General features: G+C 41.9%; 1 protein-coding gene across 2 annotated transcripts in view; it reads left to right on the top strand.

Moving 5' to 3' along the window:
* The window catches only part of CASR (calcium sensing receptor), a 163,356-nt gene that overhangs the window by 85,487 nt on the left and 54,478 nt on the right, over positions 1 to 23,391 (top strand). For both annotated transcript variants that reach the window (XM_054042379.1, XM_054042370.1), the window contains exons 3-4: positions 10,703 to 11,009; positions 17,753 to 18,637. In XM_054042379.1, the coding sequence (XP_053898354.1) occupies positions 10,703 to 11,009; positions 17,753 to 18,637 (1,192 nt within the window). The remainder of the gene's footprint in view (positions 1 to 10,702; positions 11,010 to 17,752; positions 18,638 to 23,391) is intronic.

Genomic DNA, 23,391 nt, shown 5'->3' with positions numbered 1-23,391 from the left:
CAAACCAACATCAAAACCAGTAATAAAACAAAGTGCACAAAACAAACATTGAATAGGGCAAACAGTGAAGCCAGTGCTGATAAATAAATTCCCTGCTTTTGTGTGTCCCCCAGCATCCCTTTCTTGCCCATTTAGCATGTACTTGGCATTGCTGCACGAGGGTGGAGGCCTGCAAGGGGTAGAAGACTGCAGGGGTACATTTGCCCTGTCCAGCTAATCCCAGCTGCATGGGCCACCCAACCATGGAATTGTCCACTGCGTTCCTGATCTGAAGCACATGGTACCATGGAGGGGACTCAGGATGTGGGGCGGGTGCAGCAGGAGAAGCAGCCTCTCAAAAGGTCTTTCACCGGGGCTCTATCTTCCTCCCTGAAGCGACATTCCTACTCTGGAAATTGCGCTGCCAGTCTCTCCTCATGCTCTGCAATTCTGTCCTCGCACTCTGCATCCTGTCTGTGCTTTTCCACTTGCCGTGAATCCTTCTCTCTTTGGTATTAAACCTGCTTGTTGGCTCTATCCTGCGTGTCCACCATAAGTGCATCATGGAAACACTTCCTCTTGGACCGCTCCATGACCGTTCTAAATCTCAGGCTCCTCCTGAAAACCAACATCAAAAATACATTATTGTCTCAGTACTTCAAAAAAGGTTCAGCGAATTCACAGAGAAAAGTATCAGACGACTCTCCAGGCTAAAGAACAATACTTTGTAAAACTCTGCTTCAGTATATTGTCAGAGGAACACTTCGGTTCCCAGAAGCTCCATGGACACAACTTGAGTTAATCAGAATGAAAAGAGTGCACACATAATGGTATGTGTGTACATATGTTTAAGAATTGCAGACCATTGTAGCCTGGGGAGCAGGGCAGGAACAGCCTGGCTTACTACCCAGCCTTCTCTGTCCTTTCACATTCCACGTGACCTAACAATCCTGGAGATTCCTGAATGTAAAGGTACATTCTATTCTGCTGGTGGCAAGTGTGCCACAGAGATTTTGAAGCTTATGGTGACTGAGCAGCACACCTATGAATGGAGTTGGCTGGTGTCCTACAGAGATCGGCTCAGAAAATGCACCTTTCTCCAAAATGTGACTACTCATCTGGACTTCCTACCATGGGAAAAGTTTGCAGCTATTAGCACCTGGGATTGGGTCAACATGTTTCAGGTAATCAACAGGATGCTGGATTAGCATTCACATGGATTACTGCTTCCCTGCAGCTTCTGATGCAGTCTGCTCTGACTATATCTAGCTATGGACTACATGCAAACACACACAATAATACTGACTCTCAAAGAACTACACAGTCATTCCCCTCCCTGTCCCCGGGCACATTTCTGGACTGCAGAAAAAAAATTCAGCTGTATTTTGAACATTAATTTCATCACCCGTGGCCTACATTGCCCCTGCCCCTCCCGCGTATAGTTAACTGTTTATAGGAGGCTCATTATGCTGTTTCATGGCCGGTTTGTACAGTGCAGCATACTAAAAGGGAAGGCAATATACAGTTCTTACTTTTAACACCCTGGCACATCTTTGTAAGAAGGTGTGAGTATCAAATAACAATGTATATATAAATGCTTGTATAACTGTTGTGTTTCACTTTTGAATTCCACATGGCAGGTGGTGACACCAAGGTGCTGGCACGCATTCTGCCTTTAGCAGATACACACTGCTTCCCAAAGCTTGTGATAAATTTTACATTGGGTCATAAACTGGAAATCCCTCACATTCCTATATTAATAACAAACATGGAGCCAAAAACTTTCCAGGCTACCAGCTTATCAGGTAGGTAACTTCTGCACCTCTTCTGGTTCTGCTGCCATTTCTGCAGTGGACTGCTCTTCCAGGGGATCATCAAACAGCCTCTCCGAGTAGGGACCCAGGATGTGCTGCAGGCAGCAAAGACTCCTCAGAGATCAGTATGAGCACCAGTCACTTCACTAACCTGAGCTCATGCCTGCTGACTAGATTCGGGAGTCAGAAGTCACCATCCTGGCTGACTGGGCTATTGTGAAATGCTGGTGACTCAATGCTTGGAGCAGTACCCAGCATCTAATCATACTCTTTGTAAAAGAGGCAGGATGATGCTGAGTTCCCAGGTGCAACTTTGGTTTTATGCCTGTTGTTCTTGAACCATTTAATTGGCCCCCTGCACTGGTCATTGGTCCAGTGAATCTACAGTGCTGCCATTTCCTGATGCGTTCCTGGAACTCTTGCTGAAGTCAAACATTTTGCTCATCTCTCACCAGAGATTCACCAAAACTTTTCTGTGATCCCCTGACCAGATAGCAGTGTGCTCGGCAAAGGACTTCCTGTTAGCTCAGCAGTCAGAATCAAATAGAGGGTTAAATGTTGAGCAGCTGTACTTGAACCAGGGGGGTTGCTTCCATTTCCTGGGAGTCAATTGGCTAATCTTGAGATAGAAAGGACAGGGAATACTGGCCAATAGGATTGTGGGATAGCATTGGCAGACTCTCAGGACATGAGTCTCGGAGACCCAAACATGAGTCTCGGGGACCCGGACATGAGTTGCATCCACATAGCAAAACTATGGAGTTTGGACCCAAGTCCCAGTGGGATTCATGCTCAAACCAACTCCTCTTGCTAGGTCCCAGGGCCCAAAGGGCTTATTGGCCTAAGTCAGAGAGAACTGTGTGTAGATGGAAGCGGGGTTTGGGCTTGAGCCTGAGTCTAAACCCAGGCTTACATTGTGGTGTAGACACTTTCAGAGACGATCTACATCTTAAATGGTGGTCCATCATATAAACAGTTTAAGTGCCATTGGTCTAAATGAAAATACTGTGGGTCATGTCTTGAGCAAACCTTGAACATTTTAAGAGTACTTGCTTATAATAGAGGAAACTGTTAAATTTAAAAAGACCAGAAAATGATCCTGGAGAAGCAGTAAAGGACAAAAATGGGAACTGGCTAAATTTCTATGGTTTGTGTTGTACACGATGTCAAACTAGATGATCTACGGGTCCCTTTGGCCTTAAAAATCTGTGAAACAAAACCAAGCCATTGTGCTTTACACACCACTAGTCTACCTTTAATGATATTTAAAAGAATGTGAGTGAATCTAATGCTTCTAATCCCACAAACAAGAGTAAAAGCAGCAGTTTTGGTGATATGTTGTTATTGCTAAGGTTAAACTAAATATATAAATAAAATAAATCAATACAACCATCAAGTCAATATTGAATCTTGGTCAGATCAATACATTAATAAATTAATCTCACTGAATTAGAATTAAATAATAAAATGAGTTAAATCATCAAATTAGTTCTAAAAATTATAAACCCTTTTAAGTTCTAAAGATGATTCTTAAGAAGGTAACTGTGAATTTGGTTATAAACCCCCAACTAAGGAATTTTACTGATCTCAATTAAATCTATGACTGAGAACTGATTAAAAGCTTAATATTGAAACCAAATTATCTAATATCTGAATCACTACCTAAGAGCCATTATGCTTCTTTCTTAGAATTAAATTCCAGTGTGGTGACTAGAACACATATTATAAGACAGGCTCTAAGAAAACATTTTGATAAGCAGGAGTTTGACAGCTCTCCTATCAAGCAAAGTGTTTGCTACAATTTAAGTTTCTTAGGACTTTTAAATACAGAATACCAAAGACACTTCAATGAGTATCTTCATGAGACAAGGATTATGGGAGTTTAAACTTTTTTTCTGGTAACTTCACCATGTGATTTTGTGGATTGTCATACATGCATGCATGCACATTATCACCCTATTGCATCCTAAAATTAGAAAATAAAAAGCCTGGGACATCACCCAGCTAATAAAAATATAAGACAAAAATAGATAAAAGATAAACAAGATATTTAAGATAACGGATTTGCGACCTCTTCCGCTTTCACAGTCTTTTGGACTCTCATTGTCTAGGAGCTGGAACCTGCAGTCAAGGAGCAGGTAGTGATGTTCTGCTGGCACAGCACATCTCCCTAGGTACAGGGACAGAGTGGGCAAAGGCTGGAGTACCCTGTTTGCTGATGTTATGACTTCCTCTTTACAAGATGATCAGTCTTGGGGATTCTGGAACATCAGTTTTCCCTCAGGTGGCTTGTTGACTCAAAAGGCTTCTCAGTCTGACCCTTGAGTTTTACAGTTTGAAAACTTCATAGATTCCAAGGCCAGAAGGGACCCTTGTTATCATCTAGTCTGACCTGCTTATAACATAGGCCATAGAGCTTCCCCAAAATAATTCCTTTTGAAGTAAACACATCTTTTAAAGAACCCATTCAACCTTGATTTAAATATTGCCAGTGATGGAGAATCCTTGGTAAGTTGTTCCAATAGTTAATTACAATCACTGTTAAAATATACACCTTGTTTCTAGTCTGAATTTGTCTAGCTTCAGCAACAAGCCATTGGATCTTGTTATGTCTGTCTGCTAGATTGAAGAGCCCATTATCAAATATTTGTTCCACATGTAGATACTCATAAAGTGTGATCAAGTCACCCTTTAACTTTCTCTTTATTAAGCTAAATAGATTGAGTTCTTTGAGTCTACCACTACAAGGCATGTTTTCCAATTCTTTAATCATTCTCATAGCTCATCTCTGTACCCACTCCAATTTATCAACATGCTTCTTGAATTGTGGACACCAGAACTGGACACAGTATTCCAGCAGAGGTTGCACCAGTGCCAAATATAGAGGTAAAATAACCTCTCTACTCCTACTTGAGAATCCCCATTTTATGTATCCAAGGATTGCATCAGCCCTTTTGGCCACATCATGGCACTGGTTACTCATTCTTAGCTGATTATACACCATGACCCCCAAATCTTTTTCAGAATCACCTTTTCCCAGGATAGAATCCCCCATACTCCAAATATGGCCTACATTCTTTGTTCCTAGATGAATACATTTACATATAGCCATACTAAAATTCATATTGCTTGCTTGCGCCCAGCTTACCAAGTGAGACAGATCGCTATATATAAGTGACCTGTTTTCCTTATTATGTATCTCTCCCCAAATTTTTGTGTCATCTGTAAACTTTATCAGTGATGATTTTATGTTCTCTTCCAGGTCTTTAACAAAAATGTTAAATAGCATAGGGCCCAGGGCAAATACCTGCAGGACCCCACTAGAAACACACGTTTGATAATGTCTACTACAGGCCACCTAACCAGGTGGAAGAGGTGGATGAGGCTTTTTTTAAACAACTAACAAAATCATCCAAAGCCCAAGATTTGGTGGTGATGGGGGACTTCAACTATCCAAATATATGTTGGGAAAATAACACAGCAGGGCACAGACTATCCAACAAATTTTTGGACTGCATTGCAGACAACTTTTTATTTCAGAAGATTGAAAAAGCTACTAGGGGGGAAGCTGTTCTAGACTTGATTTTAACAAATAGGGAGGAACTCATTGAGAATTTGAAAGTAGAACGCAGCTTGGGTGAAAGTGATCATGAAATCATAGAGTTTGCAATTCTAAGGAAGGGTAGAAGGGAGTACAGCAAAATAGAGACAATGGATTTCAGGAAGGTGGATTTTGGTAAGCTCAGAGAGTGATAGGTAAGGTCCCATGGAAATCAAGACTGAGGGGAAAAACAACTGAGGAGAGTTGGCAGTTTTTCAAAGGGACACTATTAAGGGCCCAAAAGCAAGCTATTCCGCTGGTTAGGAAAGATAGAAAATGTGGCAAAAGACCACCTTGGCTTAACCACGAGATCTTGCATGATCTAAAAAATAAAAAGGAGTCATATAAAAAATGGAAATAGGACAGATTACAAAGGATGAATATAGGCAAACAACACAGGAATGCAGGGGCAAGATTAGAAAGGCAAAGGCACATGAGCTCAAACTATCTATGGGAATAAAGGGAAAAAAGAAGACTTTTTATCAATACATTAGAAGCAAGAGGAAGACCAAAGACAGGGTAGGCCCACTGCTCAGTGAAGAGGGAGAAACAGTAACAGGAAACTTGGAAATGGCAGAGATGCTTAATGACTTCTTTGTTTCGGTCTTCACCGAGAAGTCTGAAGGAATGCCTAACATAGTGAATGCTAATCAGAAGGGGGTAGGTTTAGCAGATAAAATAAAAAAAGAACAAGTTAAAAATCACTTAGAAAAGTTAGATGCAAGCAAGTCACCAGGGCCTGATGAAATGCATCCTAGAATACTCAAGGAGTTAATAGAGGAGATATCTGAGCCTCTAGCTATTATCTTTGGAAAATCATGGAAGATGGGAGAGATTCCAGAAGACTGGAAAAAGGGAAATATAGTGCCCATGTATAAAAAGGGAAATAAAAACAACCCAGGAAACTACAGACCAGTTAGTTTAACCTCTGTGCCAGGAAAGATAATGGAGGAAGTAATTAAGGAAATCATCTGCAAACACTTGGAAGGTGGTAAGGTGATAGGGAATAGCCAGCATGGATTTGTAAAGAACAAATTGTTTCAAACCAATCTGATAGCTTTCTTTGATAGGATAACAAGTCTTGTGGATAAGGGAGAAGCTGTGGATGTGGTATACCTAGACTTTAGTAAGGCATTTGATACGGTCTCGCATGATATTCTTATCGATAAACTAGGCAAATACAATTTAGATGGGGCTACTATAAGGTGGGTGCATAACTGGCTGGATAACCCTACTCAGAGAGTTGTTATTAATGGCTCCCAATCCTGCTGGAAAGGCTTAACAAGTGGGGTTCCGCAGGGGTCTGTTTTGGGACCAGCTCTGTTCAATATCTTCATTAACGACTTAGATATTGGCATAGAAAGTACACTTATTAAGTTTGCAGATGATACCAAACTGGGAGGGATTGCAACTGCTTTGGAGGACAGGGTCATAATTCAAAATGATCTGGACAAATTGGAGAAATGGTCTGAGGTAAACAGGATGAAGTTTAACAAAGACAAATGCAAAGTGCTCCACTTAGGAAGGAAAAATCAGTTTCACACATTCAGAATGGGAAGACTTGCATCTGAAGAAGTGAGGTTCTTACCCACGAAAGCTTATGCTCCCAATACTTCTGTTAGTCTTAAAGGTGCCACAGGACCCTCTGTTGCTTTTTACAGCATGGGAAGAGACTGTCTAGGAAGGAGTATGGCAGAAAGGGATCTAGGGGTTATAGTGGACCACAAGCTAAATATGAGTCAACAGTGTGATGCTATTGCAAAAAAAGCAAACATGATTCTGGGATGTATTAACAGGTGTGTTGAGAGCAAGACACGAGAAGTCATTCTTCCGCTCTACTCTGTGCTGGTTAGGCCTCAACTGTAGTATTGTGTCCAGTTCTGGGCCACATTTCAAGAAAGATGTGGAGAAATTGGAGAGGGTCCAGAGAAGAGCAACAAGAATGATTAAAGGTCTTGAGAACATGACCTATGAAGGAAGGCTGAAAGAATTGGGTTTGTTTAGTTTGGAAAAGAGAAGACTGAGAGGGGACATGATAGCAGTTTTCAGGTATCTAAAAGGGTGTCATAAGGAGGAGGGAGAAAACTTGTTCACCTTAGCCTCTAAGGATAGAACAAGAAGCAATGGGCTTAAACTGCAGCAAAGGAGGTTTAGGTTGGACATTAGGAAAAAGTTCCTAACTGTCAGGGAGGTTAAACACTGGAATAAATTACCTAGGGAGGTTGTGGAATCTCCATTTCTGGAGATATTTAAGAGTAGGTTAGATAAATGTCTATGGGGGATGGTCTAGACAGTATTTGGTCCTGCCATGAGGGACCTCTCGAGGTCCCTTCCAGTCCTAGAATCTATGAATCTATGATTCCCAGTTTATAATTATATTTTGAGACCTATCAGTTAGACAGTTTTTAATCCATTTAATGTTTGCCATGTTAATTTCATATCATTCTAGGTTTTTAATTAAAATGTCATGCGGTACCAAGTTAAATATCTAACAGAAATCTATTACATCACTTCAATTATCAATCAAACTTATTGTCTCATAAAAAATGTATCAAGTTAGTTTGACAGTATCTATTTTCCCTAAACCCATGTGGATTGGCATTAATTTTATTACCTTCCTTTACTTCTTTATAAATCAAGGCCCATATCAGTTGCTCTCTTATCGTCAGACTGACAGGCCTATAATTACCCAGGTGATACTTTTTACCTTTTTTTATATATTGGCACAACTAGCTTTCCTCCAGTCTTCTGGAACTTCCACAGTGTTCCCAGACTTGTAGAAAATATGCACTAGCAGTCTAGCATAGCTGCTCAGCCAAATCTTTTAAAACTCTGGCATGCAAATTATCCAGACCTGCCAATTTAAAAATGTGTAACTTTAATAACTGCAATTTAACATCTTTATGATACAATATTGGAATGGAAAGAGCATTGTTAGCATCATGTGATATGACCATATCATCTGCCTTTTTCCCAAATACAGAACAGAAATACTTATTGAACACTTCTGCTTTTCCTGTATTATTATTGACAATTCTAATATTTCTATCTAGTACTGGTCCAATACCATTGTTAGGATTTTTTTTGTTCTTAATATACCTAAAAATCTCCTTACTATTCTTAACTCTTCTGGTCACAGAATTCTCCTTGTGTCCCTTTGCTTCCCTTATCAATTTTCTACAATTCTAAGCTTCTGATTTATATTCATTACTATCAACTTCCCTTGCTTCATTTTGAAATTATTTATTTATTTATATCTGCCTTCACTTCACTTTCTCAGGCCAGGTCTACACTACAGACTTATATCGGTATAAATACGTCACTCAGAGATGTGAAAAATCCATATCCTTGAGCAACGTAGTTATACCAACCTAACCCGCGGAGTAGGCCATGCTATATCGACTGGAGAGCTTCTCCTGTCGACATAATTACCACCTCTCGTGGATTAAATATGCTGACAAGAGAAGCTCTCCTGTCAGTGTAAAAGTATCTCACTTAAGTGCTACAGCGGCGCAGCTGCAGCTGTGCTGATGCAGCATTTTAGGTGTAGACCTTCCCTAAGCCTGGCAGCACCTCCCTCCAGGATCTTTGACAGATCATGTGTGAGGCCTACCTTGCAGTCATGCAGCCTGATCCGGTCAGGTTCAAGTTAGGTCATCCTTTACTAGTGTCAATTCTGGAAAAGTCCTGTTTAAAAAATAATTTTAAAAAGTAATTTAAAGGGGAACTCTTTGCCAGAGGATGTTGTGAAGGCCAAGACTATAACAAGCTTCAGAAAAGAACTAGATATGTTCATGGAGGATAGGTCCATCAATGGCTATTAGCCAGGATGGGCAGGGATGACATCCCTAGAGTCTGTTTGCCAGAAGCTGGGAATGGGTGACAGGGGATGAATCACTTGATGATTACCTGTTCTGTTCATTCCCTCTGAAGCATGTGACATTGGCCACTGTCGGAAGACAGCATACTGGGCTAGATGGATGTTTGGTGTAACCAAGTATGGCTGTTCTTAATGTTTTCAATTAGAAAGTTTAGCACATCACAGGGATAATGCTCACCCCACCCCGAGGTGACACTCCAGACCCAAATTCCCAGTGCCCTGATGGCCATTTCTGATTGTCAATGTATGTAACTGTGGAAGCTCAGTCCAGAGCTGAAAAGCAGTCCTGAAATATGGCTTAGCCATTCCAGAGCAGAGTGGTAGCAGCAATCTTATGAGGCTCTCCTTAAACATCCATGAGTCATGGAGTTCCCTGCCAAGATCTACTTGCAAGGTTCTGAACTCCTATCTAAAGGCAACTGCCGTGACCATTATAACAGAGGAAGACTGTAGTTAAAGCACTGGACTGGGACCCAGTTAAATTTCCTGTTAAATTTTTAATATTCCTGTTAAATTTTTCAAAACCATCTAAGTAATTTAGGAGCATATGTCCAATTTTCAAAAGTCAGATACCTAGGAGCATAAATCCCACTTTGGCACTTTTGAAAATTTACACACCAGTCCTGTTTTTTCTGTAGACTTGAAAGTCACTTCCCCTCTCTATGCATCCATTTCTCCATTGTAAAAGAGGCATATTGATACTGACCTTTTCCACATGGGCGTTGTGAAGGGCCATCCATTCAGTGTTTGTGAGGTGAATGCCTGGTAATAATTAACATTAGAACATAAGAACGGCCATACTGGATCAGACCAAAGGTCTATCAAGCCAGTATCCTGTCCTCTGACAGTGGCCAATGGCCATATGTACCCAAGTTAGATCTGGGGACTAAGTACGGTAATTATTTTGTATCTGGTAAGGTCTCCAAGGTACAAGAGATACCAACCAACACTCCAGACCTGATCTCCTTCATCTTCCCTAGACTCTGTGGGGGGTTAGAAATCCACAGCCAGCTCTGAATGAGAACCAGATCCTCAAATCCAACCCACTCCCAAATATGGAAGTTTGAAGTCTTGATCCAAATCTTGCAGTTTAGGCCCATCTTTTCCAGGGACCTTTTCCTGCACTGACTGAAGTCAATAGCAAAACTCTCCATTAAATACAATAGGATGTGTGACTGGACTCTTCACACTATACTGTGCTTTTGATTTTCCTATCTAAAACTTCCAATTCTCTCTCTCTCTCTCTCTCTCTCACACACACACACACACACAAAATCTCTAAATCTCTCTCTTGCTCACATGCTCTCTTGTTCACTATCTCTAATATTCACTTGCTTTCTCTGTCTCTTTTTCTCATCCGTACAATGTCTCCCCCTCTCTTTCTCTGCCGCCCACTCTCTCTTATTTTTATTTCTCGACCATTTGTAGGTATAATTTCCGAGGTTTCCGGTGGTTGCAGGCTATGATCTTTGCCATAGAGGAAATAAACAGTAGCCCAACCCTCCTTCCCAACATGACCTTGGGATACAGGATATTTGATACTTGCAACACTGTCTCCAAAGCCCTGGAGGCCACACTGAGTTTTGTGGCCCAGAACAAGATAGACTCCCTGAACCTGGATGAGTTCTGCAACTGCTCAGACCACATCCCTTCTACCATTGCAGTAGTGGGGGCAACCGGCTCTGGGATCTCCACCGCAGTGGCCAATCTGCTGGGACTCTTTTACATACCTCAGGTACTGCATATTTTTCTCTTGTTTAGCTTATAAGATGGGTTAGATCTTAGGGCCTGGCCTATCTACTCTTTAGTCTAACCAGGCCAGGGCAAAGTTAGGTGAAACTATTTTGTAAAATAGCTAATTGTTAGTAGTATGGACAGAAAAAGAAATTTACTGAGCCATGTTCAGGAATTGTATTACAACCTAATGTGATCCTAGCTCCTTGTAGTCCTTTCTCCGTTACAGACAAAAACAATTTTAGCATGGAGGGCCTAACTGTGAGCTGTCCTGGTAAGGGCTTGTAGTACAAATAGGCCCTGAAAATGCCATGAGATAGACAGCACCGTTATGAGACTCACACAGACATTTACAACAACACACAACAATACAACCTGGTCGATTTATGTGATGTGACACAACCTATTCCTTTCATAAATATTTTATGTCATGGAGGACTCAATATTTTTGTTGGTGAAATGTGCTAGATTTCACACTCCAGAATTGCCAGGTCTGTGTGTTCTGACTGAATAGGTACAGTCTTGGGCAGTGGCAGTGCAAGCTTCCATTTACCACTCTGCCAATTTCCCCTCGCCCTGCCCTAGCAGGACCACCTTTAGAAGCACAAAAGGAGTTCAGTCCATTCTTTCCTTTACCTCTCTGTTGAGACTGCCAACAAGAAGGTCAGTTACTACAAATTGCATTTTTGTGTGTGATGTGAACATTTGTGCAGCTGGGAATTGGATTGAAATGCATCCAACTCATTTCATAAAGCCTAAGGCCACCAAGAAGCCAACAGATGGCAACAACTTCCAGCCACAAGCAATCTGGATTAGACAGAACCTGTGATTACCAGATACATATCTCATTGGCATTCTCTTCAGTGATTTAGTCCCCTGGATACCCTTAGTTCAAATAAATCATTCACAGTTGCCAGTCGTTATAGACAATTGGCTCGTTGCTAGAGCTGGGTGAATTTTTTGTTTCGTTGGCATTTCTTAAAAATCAGAAAAAGGTTCATTTCGAGTCAAACCAAACAATACATTTTTCATCGTTTTTGGCTGGTTGAAAACGTGGAAGATAATTCACATGGAGTCCAAACAAAATATTTTGTTTCAATTCAACTCAAAATTTTTAGTTTCAATTTTGCGTGTTTTAACAGAAGCAAAGGAAGACTAGCTTCACTAAATGAATGGAGGAGCAGGAGGTGCGTTCTTTATAACTTTTAGACCAGTGGTTAGGGCACTGCTCTGGGATGTGAGTGACCTGGCTTCAATCTCCACCCCCCACCCCCGATGAGGAAAAGGGATTTGAATTTGAGTCTCTTACCTATTAGGAAAGTGCATGAGCCACACAGTCTAGTGTGGGATTTCCTCAGTCTGTTCTGTTGAAGCTTTTCCATTGTTTATAAATAATTAAATGGTCATTGGATCAGGGACTTGAAATTGGGTCTCCCACATCCTAGGTGAGTGCCCTCCCCCCACCACACACTCTATAGAATCATTCTCCCTCTCTTTCTATGGCCCAATGACCATTCATTGTTATCAACAGTGGGAATTCATGGTCATTCAAAAACTAAACCAGGCCTTAAATAAACAAAAGCTATTAAATCTCATCACAGTCTTCTACAAACTCTGCTGTCATTACAACAAACATTTATGGAATTAAAATTTGATTTGTAATTATGTGCATTACAACAAAGTTTTAGCATAACATTTACACTTGAATACTTTAGCGCAAATATAAATATCTTCTTGCCCCTCTGATCTTCCTTCAGAGATGACTTTTCAGTCAACAAATACTGTGACCTAAAATGTGGTGCATGTCAGCTATTACAAACTAGTCCCATAACCCCACTATACAGTTACCCCAGCCTGTTGCTAGTGGATCAAATACACTGTATTTATGAGTTTGGGAGATGTTTATGGCCCAATAACATACTCCACAACTTTGGGGTTATTGTTTAAATATACTACACCACTACCTCGATATAACGCGACCCAATATAACACGAATTCGGATATAACACGGTAAAGCAGCGCTCCGTGGGGGTGGGGCTGCGCACTCCGGCGGATCAAAGCAAGTTTGATATAACGCGGTTTTACCTATAATGCGGTAAGATTTTTTTGGCTCCCGAGGTCAGTGTTATATTGGGGTAGAGGTGTAATTGGGCCCCAAGTGCTTCCAAGCCAAAGGAGTTTGTGTAGAGTCTAGTCACTGTTTCTAGCTCTGAGACTCTAGGGCACACTCCCAGGCTCAGGCCTCTTGTCTGCAGCCCTTCTCTGGGATGCTGTTGTCCAGCTGCTCAATAACCTGAAACCAGTCAGTCCTCCTGCCCCCCCAGTTGCTTATATATGCCCTCTCGTCTGTGGACTCTTTGGCTTACTCATTTAATCCCTTCAGGGACAATCTGACAGGAAAGTAAGGAACCCAGGTGTAACAAAGAAATTTCTTAATCACAGTGACTTGACTCTTAAAACATTTGACAGTTACAGATTTTTGAAAATAACAAAAATCCTGAGACACAGGGTTCCCCTAGTCAGAGCTTAGCTCACCCATTCTGTGAGCCCGATGTTCATCAGCATTTCAGGCTGGGTGGAGTCCTTCCTGTCCTCTGTCTATTGCAAGTCCTTCCTGTGTGTGGCAGTCATCAGTCCCCTGCACAGAACAGAACTATACTTCTAAATAGGGCCTTCTTCTCTTTGCCAAGTGCTCATACTGTGAAGTTCTATATCCATCAGTTATGCTTGTTCCTCTCCCATCCTTGTGGGCCCCTGTGTAGAAAGACCATTATTATTTGTATTACCCTAATGCCTAGGAGCTCTAGTCATGGACCAGGACCCCATTGTGTTAGGTGCTGTACAGACACAGAACAAAAAGACATCCCTGCCCCAAGGAGTTTGTAATCAGAGGATAAGACAAGAGACAGGAGATGGATATAGACTGATGGAGGAGTACACGGAAACAATGAGACAGTAGTGGTCAGCATGATAGGCAGTGATCTCTCCACAATAACAGTCTAACACAGGGGTCGGCAACCTTTCAGAAGTAGTGTGCCAAGTATTCATTTATTCACTCTAATTTTAGGTTTCGCGTGCCAGTAATACATTTTAACCTTTTTAGAAGGTCTCTTTATATAAGCCTATAATATATAACTAAACTATTGTTGTATGTAAAGTAAATAAGGTTTCAAAATATTTAAGAAGCTTCATTTAAAATTAAATTAAAATGCAGAGACCCCCGGAGCGGTGGGCAGGACCTGGGCAGTGTGAGTGCCACTGAAAATCAGCTTGCATGCCGCCTTCGGCACACGTGCCATAGGTTGCCTACCCCTGGTCTAACAAGTGTTTTGTAGGCATCACAGCACAGAAGAGTTTTGAGGAGGGATTTGAAGGAAAACAATTAAGCAGCTTTGTGGATGGTTAATCGGAGCACGTCCCAAGTGTGTGGGCAGCATGAGAGAAAGCATGAAGATGTTTGAAAATTTAACAAGTGGGCAGTGGAGGCTGGCATTAAGGGCCTATCAGAGGCAGGAATCAACTTCTTGATACTGAATGAGGGATGATAGGTGGTGGGGAATAGGCTGTGAAGGCCCTTGAAAGTGAAGACAAGCAACTCATGTTTGATGTGCTAGAGAAAGGGGATCTAGTGGAGGGATGCAAAGGCGAGGGGTGATATGGTCAAAGCAAGGAAAGGCTAGGAAAATGGTCTTTGCAGCAGCATTCTGACCATTCAGAATATGAGTGGGGAAAGATTGGTTTTGTCAAGGCCAGAGGGAAGGATATTTGCAGTTGTTGAGATGTGAGATGAGAGAGCTTGGATGAGACTCTTAGCTGTTTGTGTGGATAAGGAAGGCTGTATCTTAGAGATGTTATGCAGAGAGAATTGACAACTTCAGATTATTTTTAAAAAAAAACACATAATACAAAGAAACTGCCCCAAAAAAGTTAAGGAATAATTAGACATCATCAGTTCCACTCTGCCAACTTAATAAACACAAACATGTTGAAACTGATTCTTCGCTTGTATCAATTTGACACCAGTGTTACTGATTCACACTCGTATAAGTTGTAGCTCTTTGGAGTTGCACAGAGGAACTTGCCTTCTTTGCACCTTAAAAAGTGAACAGAAGGGCAACTCTTGTTCTGCAGTCCTAAAAATAACAGAAAAAAGAGCTCAGCTACTGAGTACCTTATGAGGTGTGCAGGCATGGAACTCCTCTCCTGTTCTCCCTACTCACTTTAGAAGGTGTTATGGAGATGAGAGCCCTGCTACTGGGCACATCCTAAGGTCTTCAAAAGAGGTGCTTCTTTTCTGTGCACCTGAGGAGGGGCAGTGCTGGGAATATCCTTTGCTAGCCAGGTTCTTTCTTTTCTCTCTCAGAAGAGTTGACTTCTAAAATTTTAAATGCCAGCATTTTAGCATGCAAATTTTTACATATCAACATAAGGCATTTTTTAATCTATTGGCTTTTGCAAAAGAAATAGTAAGAAACAATAGTGCTAGAAAAATCACAGGAACAGCACTGTGATCCACAAAGCCAGGTTAGGCACCTAGGCTCCCTATGCAATGAATTGGGAGAAATAGGCATCTTCAAATGTCATCCACAAAAGCCAACACATTATGCAGGGAGCTGCCTAAGCTAGCCAATGGGAATCCAAAGCCTGCCCCTTTCACAGAGTGTGTATCTCTGCATGTGATTTACAATCAGGAGCCCCTCTCCTGGAGTCATAAGTTAGGCACCTGCCTCACTCCACACAAAACAGCAAGTGGTTGTGGAGGTGCCCTCGTGCTAGCTTTTAGCCCAGTGGTTAGAGCACTTGCCTAGGATATTAGAGACCCGTGATCAGGTCACCCTTCTACCTAAGGAGGAGAAAGAATTTGAACCTCTCAGGTGCATGCTCTCACTGCTCAAGTATGGATATTCTGATGTGGGACTTGCTCAGTCTCTCCTGTTGAAGTTGTTCCACTATGTATAAATAATTAGAGAGTCATTGGAACAGGGGACACCAGGTCTCCCAGCTCAGTGCCCTAGCTACCAGACTACAGAGTCATTCTCTTTCTCTCCTCTGGCCCAATGACTCTTTAAGTATTTATCCGCAATGGAACAGCTTCAATAGAAGAGATTGAGAAAACCCTTGCCTCAAAATATCTCAGTGTTTAGTGCACTCTCCTGAGTAGTGGGAGACCCCTGTTCAAATCATTTTGCCCCCGTAGGCAGGGATGGGGGAATTGGACCTGGGTCTCCCACATCCCAGGTGAGCACTCTAACCATTTGGTTAAAAGTTATAAGGTGGGCACCACCACCACCTCATGCCCTTTTTCTGCCAAATTTTGAATGGGACCTGATCATGCCTGTCAGATCAGGCCCACATGCAAGATAGGTGCTCCTCTACCTGTCTCCCCAGTTCATGGATTGCTCTGGGGCTTAGGCAGGAGATTGGTGTCTGGACACCTTGAGTGAGGCATGTCCAGAGGCAGGCACCTAAGGAACTTTTACTGCAAAAACTTAGACACTGAATGAGCTTAGGCATCTACAGCATATGGCAGGAGTTTTGTGGATCGCAGTGAAGCCTAAAACTGGGATTTAGGATCCTAAACCACAGTCTTATTTGACTAAGTCTGGGTTTAAGGTGCTTATGCACCTTTGTGGACCTGGGCTTTTGTTCTTAAATTCTTTTAGATGAATAAAATCAGATTTTATGTGTTTTTTTCATCTTTCAAAGTCTGAAATGCTAAAGCAAAGCCATTTCTACATTAGAAGGAGTCCTCAGAAAAATTAAACATCGGTCCTGAAATTTCAGAGGAGTAATTTTAACTCTTTCAAATCCCTATACTAGTCAGTGCTGTTTCTTCTAAGTTTCTAGAAGATTTAATCTATCCCCTAAGAGTAAGTGGTACAAATTTGGTTAGGAAAAAACATTTGTTTGCAGCCCTAACAAAGAAATTGAAATTCCACTTTAATTGCAAAACTCAATGCACTGTGACCATGGATTCACTAACTATGCCTTCATAATTACTACACTGCTGATTTTTTGAGTTTGACCATGGATATTTTGAGTTTATATAAACTATTTAATACTACCCACAGGTCCATATCATTTCTGGTTTCTCACACACCTCTTGCCCCTCGACTGAAATAATAGTTGGCGACGGTATCGCATGGAGATCTGTTGACTCATAGCTAAGTCTGTGTAATGGAATGCAAAGAGAAGGGAGTGGGGGAAGGACTTCAGTGTGGTGTAGTTGAGGTTGTGATGATAATGAAAGTCTGTAGATATCACATTCAGGGAGGGACCGTTTGTATTTTACCTGAACTGATGTATACATTCTTAGTTTACTCTAATGACAAATTCTTGTTTTTTCAGATTTGGCAAGAAGTGCAGAAGCTTGCTTGTGTGATCCACCAGTGGCACACATCTCTGTCCATTTCCCCAAGTCTGCGTGTCTAAGTGTTTCTGCCCCATTTCCCCAGATCTCTGACCCATGAGATGTACATATATATGCCCCACTTATCTAGCTCTGGGACACACTGAGCACATATGTTTTTGCAAGTCATTTATTACCACAAGAACATACCCAAATTTCAGTTTCCATCTGAAAATGTAATTTCAGGCACTGTAAATGCCTAAGAGTAAGTGGCTGTCTGAGCATCACCATCTCAGATTACACATCTAGATGGTGACCCTAAAACAAGACTAGGCAATTTATCTCCACACAGCTTACTTAATGAGCCATATTGCTTGCTCCCTGTCCTCCTATAGGTCAGTTATGCCTCATCCAGCCGACTTTTGAGCAACAAAAACCAATTCAAGTCTTTCCTCCGCACGATCCCTAATGATGAGCACCAGGCCACTGCAATGGCAGATATCATTGAGTACTTCCGGTGGAACTGGGTGGGAACTATTGCAGCTGATGATGACTATGGTCGGCCAGGGATTGAGAAGTTCCGGGAGGAGGCAGAGGAAAGGGACATCTGCATTGATTTCAGTGAGCTCATCTCCCAGTACTCAGTGGAGGAGGAAATCCAGCATGTGGTGGAGGTCATCCATAACTCCTCTGCTAAAGTGATTGTTGTCTTCTCCAGTGGACCGGACCTGGAACCCCTCATCAAGGAGATAGTCAGGCGTAACATAACTGGCAAGATCTGGCTGGCAAGTGAGGCTTGGGCCAGCTCTTCCCTGATAGCCATGCCAGAGTTCTTCCATGTCATTGGAGGTACGATTGGGTTTGCACTGAAGGCAGGGCAGATCCCGGGCTTTCGTGAGTTTTTACAGAAAGTGCATCCCAAGAAATCTACCAACAATGGCTTTGCCAAGGAGTTTTGGGAGGAGACCTTTAACTGCTACCTCCCAGAAGGGTCCAATAAGAATCACCATGCTTCAGCCTCTTTCCACAAGGGCCATGAAGAAGGAAGTGGAGTTGGAAATAGCACAGCTGCCTTCCGACCCCCATGCACAGGGGAGGAGAACATCACCAATGTAGAGACGCCATACATGGACTATACACACCTGCGGATATCTTATAATGTGTACTTGGCAGTGTACTCCATTGCTCATGCTTTGCAGGATATATACACATGTACCCCCGGAAAAGGCCTCTTCACCAATGGATCATGTGCAGACATTAAGAAGGTTGAGGCATGGCAGGTAAGTCTTACTTTCAATATAAAGTATGCCTGTGTGTGTATATCCATAGAATAGAGACCAAACTGGACAGGATCTCCCCCTTGCTATCCTTGCCTATAGTATATGTTTGCATATGGTATATAGTTAGTAAACATGGTTGTTGGAACCCCACTGTGCCCGTGTAGTTACATCATATGACATTTACTGTGTAAAAGTATGCTTTAAAACAAACAAGACTATTGTTTCAGATGTGGTTGCACAATGGCAGGCAGATTTGGTGGTTATGCATCAGGTCTCTGTACGCAACTGTGTTTTTAAGCTTAACAGCGATAGGCATTCTATCTAAATACTCCTGGGCCTTACATCTGAAAGATAAGACAGGTGGTCAAGTATCAAAGGGCTTTAAAACTATTTTCAGCAAAGGTTACATGCCTCAAAAGTTACAAACTGATTGGGGAAAAGAATTTTTAAACAAACTTTAAAGCAAATTGTTCAACCAACATCCATTTTGTTAATAATAATGCAGGTAAATCTGACGGCCCAGAGCAGAAACATGGAGCTGCTGGGTCATCTACACAGCACCCTGTTTTTTTTCAAGAAAACTTCTGTTGAATGGTGTGGACGTGAAAATTAAATTCACAGCTAATGAAGATTCCTTCTGCTTCATGGATGATGCAGATGAAGGATTTAAACTATGGGTTGTATCAGCGTCCCTTTTTGTGAAGAAAGTGTGGGTAGCTCCTGATGTTCAGGAGGTCCTGCTTACTGCTAATGTTAAATACCCTGTGGACACTGGGGGGATGAAAGTATTTAGCATCTTTGCAGGTAGCAGGGTCAGTAACCAGGGGAACCTGTTCTTGGAGGAGTTACCCAAACTGCTTGTCCTTAGGTTTGCAGATAATGATGCCTTAGTGGGAAATTACATTAAAAACCTATTCACTTTAAACTTTATTATATTAATTTTGCGGCCTTTTATGTGGATGGTGAACAGATACCAGCTAAGCCTCTGCAACCAGACTTCAAGGCCTTGAACAGTATGAGAGGGTACCTGAATCTGGTAAAAATGACTGGTAAACAAATGAATGATTGTGCACTGTTAATCAATCAAGAGGAGTTTGCCAGGGTTACACCTTGTTTGCTTTTGAACTGTTACCGGACCAAGAATGTGCTGATCACTGTTCCCTGATTAAAATTGAGAACCTGGGAGCAGTCAGAAATACATTTTTCAAAGGCTTTGACATTCACAATCAACCAGATTGTTTATGGGTTTTTTTTATAACATCATAGAGATAAATCAGAGGACACATGTTCTGTTTGACTACATGTGAATATGGACACCCTATAGTTAACACATGTTTTATTCATGGACCCTTACAGGAAAGAGGATTTCTTAAATGTGCCCTCTTGTGACTGGCTCCCCGGAGGCAGGCTGTCTCAGAGACCCCTAAATTTGATGATCATTCCCACGCGCCACACACAACTAACTGGGTGAACACTGACTTGCCTTACAGCTGGTGGAGTGTGGCTGCGGAGAATTTTTTGACTCAGATGGACACCCTCCATACACAGCATTTCCTTTCCTAGAAACATTATGAAGTTAGAAACAACAAAGGCTGATGACACTGTATTTTACTCGAGACATTTACAAGACCCAGCTCTATCGCCTGTAGCTATCATTATGTGTTTTTCTTACACCACCGTAGCGAGGGTTTAACTTTTGAACAGATTTTAAAGCTGTATTCTAATAACTTAATACAAATGATGATGAATTTTGTAAAAAATAAAAAAACATTAAATTTTGCGCATCTAGGCCTGCTCAAAACATGTTTCGACAAGTCCAGATGTGTTTCTTGCAAGGACTTTCATAATCATGGTTCTCAATAAAGTGCCCTCTTGAGGGTTTAAAGACAATCACTGTCTGGTGGTTTTTTTGTTTTGGCTTCTTACACATGCCAAAACAGAGAAATCACATACAGAGATTCCGATTTTTGAAAAGTACAGAAATTTTTTAATTTAAGACAAAACATTATCATGATTTTAAAATTACTTTCTAAAGCATGAAAAACATTACACACTGAGACATTCAGGACTTTTAGCCGCTTTTTAGGAGGGGGCAAAAAAAGGATGTGTTGCTGGAGTTTCTCGGTCAAATCCTGTTTGTGTAGTAGAGGCCTTCAGGTGTGCCAAAAGATCTCTGTTGGCGGCATTGCCCATGACAGAAAATGGGACATTCAGCTCTGCCATGGCATTCATAACTACACCCCGACTTTAGGTGTATGTCTGGTAGGATGTGTCTGGTGGCAGCCCTGACTAAACTGAGCATATCAGAACCATTAACAACTGTGCCTTTGTACACAAAAGCCCCTTTAGCATTCCATGAAGAAATATTATTCTAGCCCAGCTTATCTAGCAGTGCTACTGCATTTTTCTTATAACGTTTATTCACATTATACAACACCTACTGAGCAACAGAGTCAGAATTCTCTTTTTATTTTTGTGAGTTTGGGAATCATGCTCTGCTCCTGTTCTGATAAAAATAGACTTATATTCCTTTTATCCACATGTATCCTTTATGTATCATGTACAATGGGTATCTTTGAAACACAGTGGTGTAAAGTTTAGTCTTTTCATATTCAGCTATATCAAGCCTTTGGAGAATAGCCTTAATTTCAGCATCCAGTAAGCAAGTTGCTATTTTCTTCAGCCGATGGGGGATCCCTTAATTGTTCCAGCTGATGGCTAGGCACCAGGAAATTTTTTCTGCATACTCCATTATTGATTTGTCAAAAGCATTTGTGAAATGCTCAGGGAGATTAGAAAGGCTATTAAAATAAAAAACTCAATAATAACAATGGGGGATTTCAATTATCCCCATATTGACTGGGTACACGTCACCTCAGGACAGGATGCAGTGATAAAGTTTCTTGACACCTTAAATGATGACTTCTTGGAACAGCTGGTCCTGGAACCCACCAGAGGAGAGGCAATTCATGATCTAGTCCTAAGTGGAGCCCAGGATCTGGTCCAAGAGGTGAAGATAGCTGGACCGCTTGGTAATAGTGACCATAATATAATTAAATTTAATATCCCTGAGGCAGGAAAAACACCACAGTGGCCCAACACTGCATTTCATTTAACTTAATAGCATAGCAGTAGCATTTAATTTCAGAAAGGGGAACTACACAAAAATGAGGAGGTTAGTTAAACAGAAATTAAAGGGGAAAGTGCCAAAAGTGAAATCTCTGCAAGCTGAAACTTTTTAAAGACACCATAATAGAGGTTCAACTTAAATGTATACCCCAAATTAAAAAAAACATTGTAAGAGAACCAAAAAAGAGCCACTGTGGCTAAACAACAAAGTAAAAGAAGCAGTGAGAGGCAAAAAGGCATCCTTTAAAAAGTGGAAGTTAAATCCTAGTGAGGAAAATAGAAAGGAGCATAAACATTGGCAAATGAAGTGTAAAAATACAATTAGGAAGACCAAAAAAGGATTTGAGGAACAGTTAGCCCAGAGGTCAGCAATGTTTGGCATGCGGCTTGCCAGGGTAAGCACACTGGCGGGCTGGGCCAGTTTTATTTACCTGCTGATACGGCAGGTTCGGCCGATCGCGGCCCCCACTGGCCACGGTTCGCCGTCCCGGGCCAATGGGGGCGGCGGGAAGCGGCGCGGGCGAGGGATTTGCTGGATAAAGAACTAGATAAATTCATGGAGGATAGGTCCATCAATGGCTATTAGGCAGGATGGGCAGGAATGGTATCCCTAGCCTCTGTTTGCCAGATGCTGGGAATGAGCAACAGGGAATGGATCACTTGATGATTACCTGTTCTGTTCATTCTCCCTGGGGCACCTGGCACTGGCCACTGTCGGAAGACAGGATACTGGGCTAGATGGACCTTTGGTCTGACCCAGTAGGGCCATTCTTATACCCCATTATCTGAGGGATAACAAAACTTAACAGAGGTCCGATAAATACCCCAGCCTCTTTTACGAGAGACCCTTTTATTACACAGAGTTTTGATAAAATTGTGTCTCTTTTTCTGCACACACACACTTGATTTTGTGTCAAAGGGATGTTTCTTTTTAAGTTGCTGATTGCTATTTCTGAAATGGCCACTATTAAATCATCAGAGGCTGAACACAGGATAGCTTTCCTTTGCTGTGGTGGGGATTTGCTAAGTAATTTTAAAAGGGCCAGGTGTCTCTTCATGTAGCTAGACATGTTTTCAGTCAGCAGCCTTGGTTGTTAAAAAAGGGCCTGATGATCATTCATTGCTTTTTACACCTGGCTGTTGTTCTTTTCAAAGTATAAGCCACTGGCTCATTGTGAGGGAAAAGCCTAGTTCTTAATCTATAAGCGTCTGGTGTAGAAGCATTTAAATCCACCACTAGGTACTGTGACAAAGTTCCTCCTCTGCCTTGGTGGGTCCTGCACTTTCTGGTGGATTTGCTCACCTCAGAGGTTCACAGCAGCCCTCAGTTTGGCCACTTGTGCTAGAGGCTGAAACCTGCCATTCAATCAGCTAACCTCATCACTGGCCAGCATGGGGGAAATGGAGAACAATCTCCACAGTCTCTGTTGTCCCACCTAGTGGGTCAAGGACAGGCCAGATCCCTTTCCAAATTAGACCTTCCCCTATGGTGTGTCTCACAGACCAGGTCAACTCCTCCTGTGTCAGATAGATTGTTGGGGAGGATGGGGGGAACCCAGGCCTGTCCTCTACACCAGGTTCCAGCCCAGGACCCTGTGGATAGCAGCTGTCTACAACAGCTCCTG

This window comes from Malaclemys terrapin, chromosome 1 (assembly GCF_027887155.1).
Source record: "Malaclemys terrapin pileata isolate rMalTer1 chromosome 1, rMalTer1.hap1, whole genome shotgun sequence".
Lineage (NCBI taxonomy): Eukaryota > Metazoa > Chordata > Testudines > Emydidae > Malaclemys > Malaclemys terrapin.
Note: the sequence above shows the minus strand (reverse complement) of the source record. Positions and strands in the feature narration are given on the sequence as shown.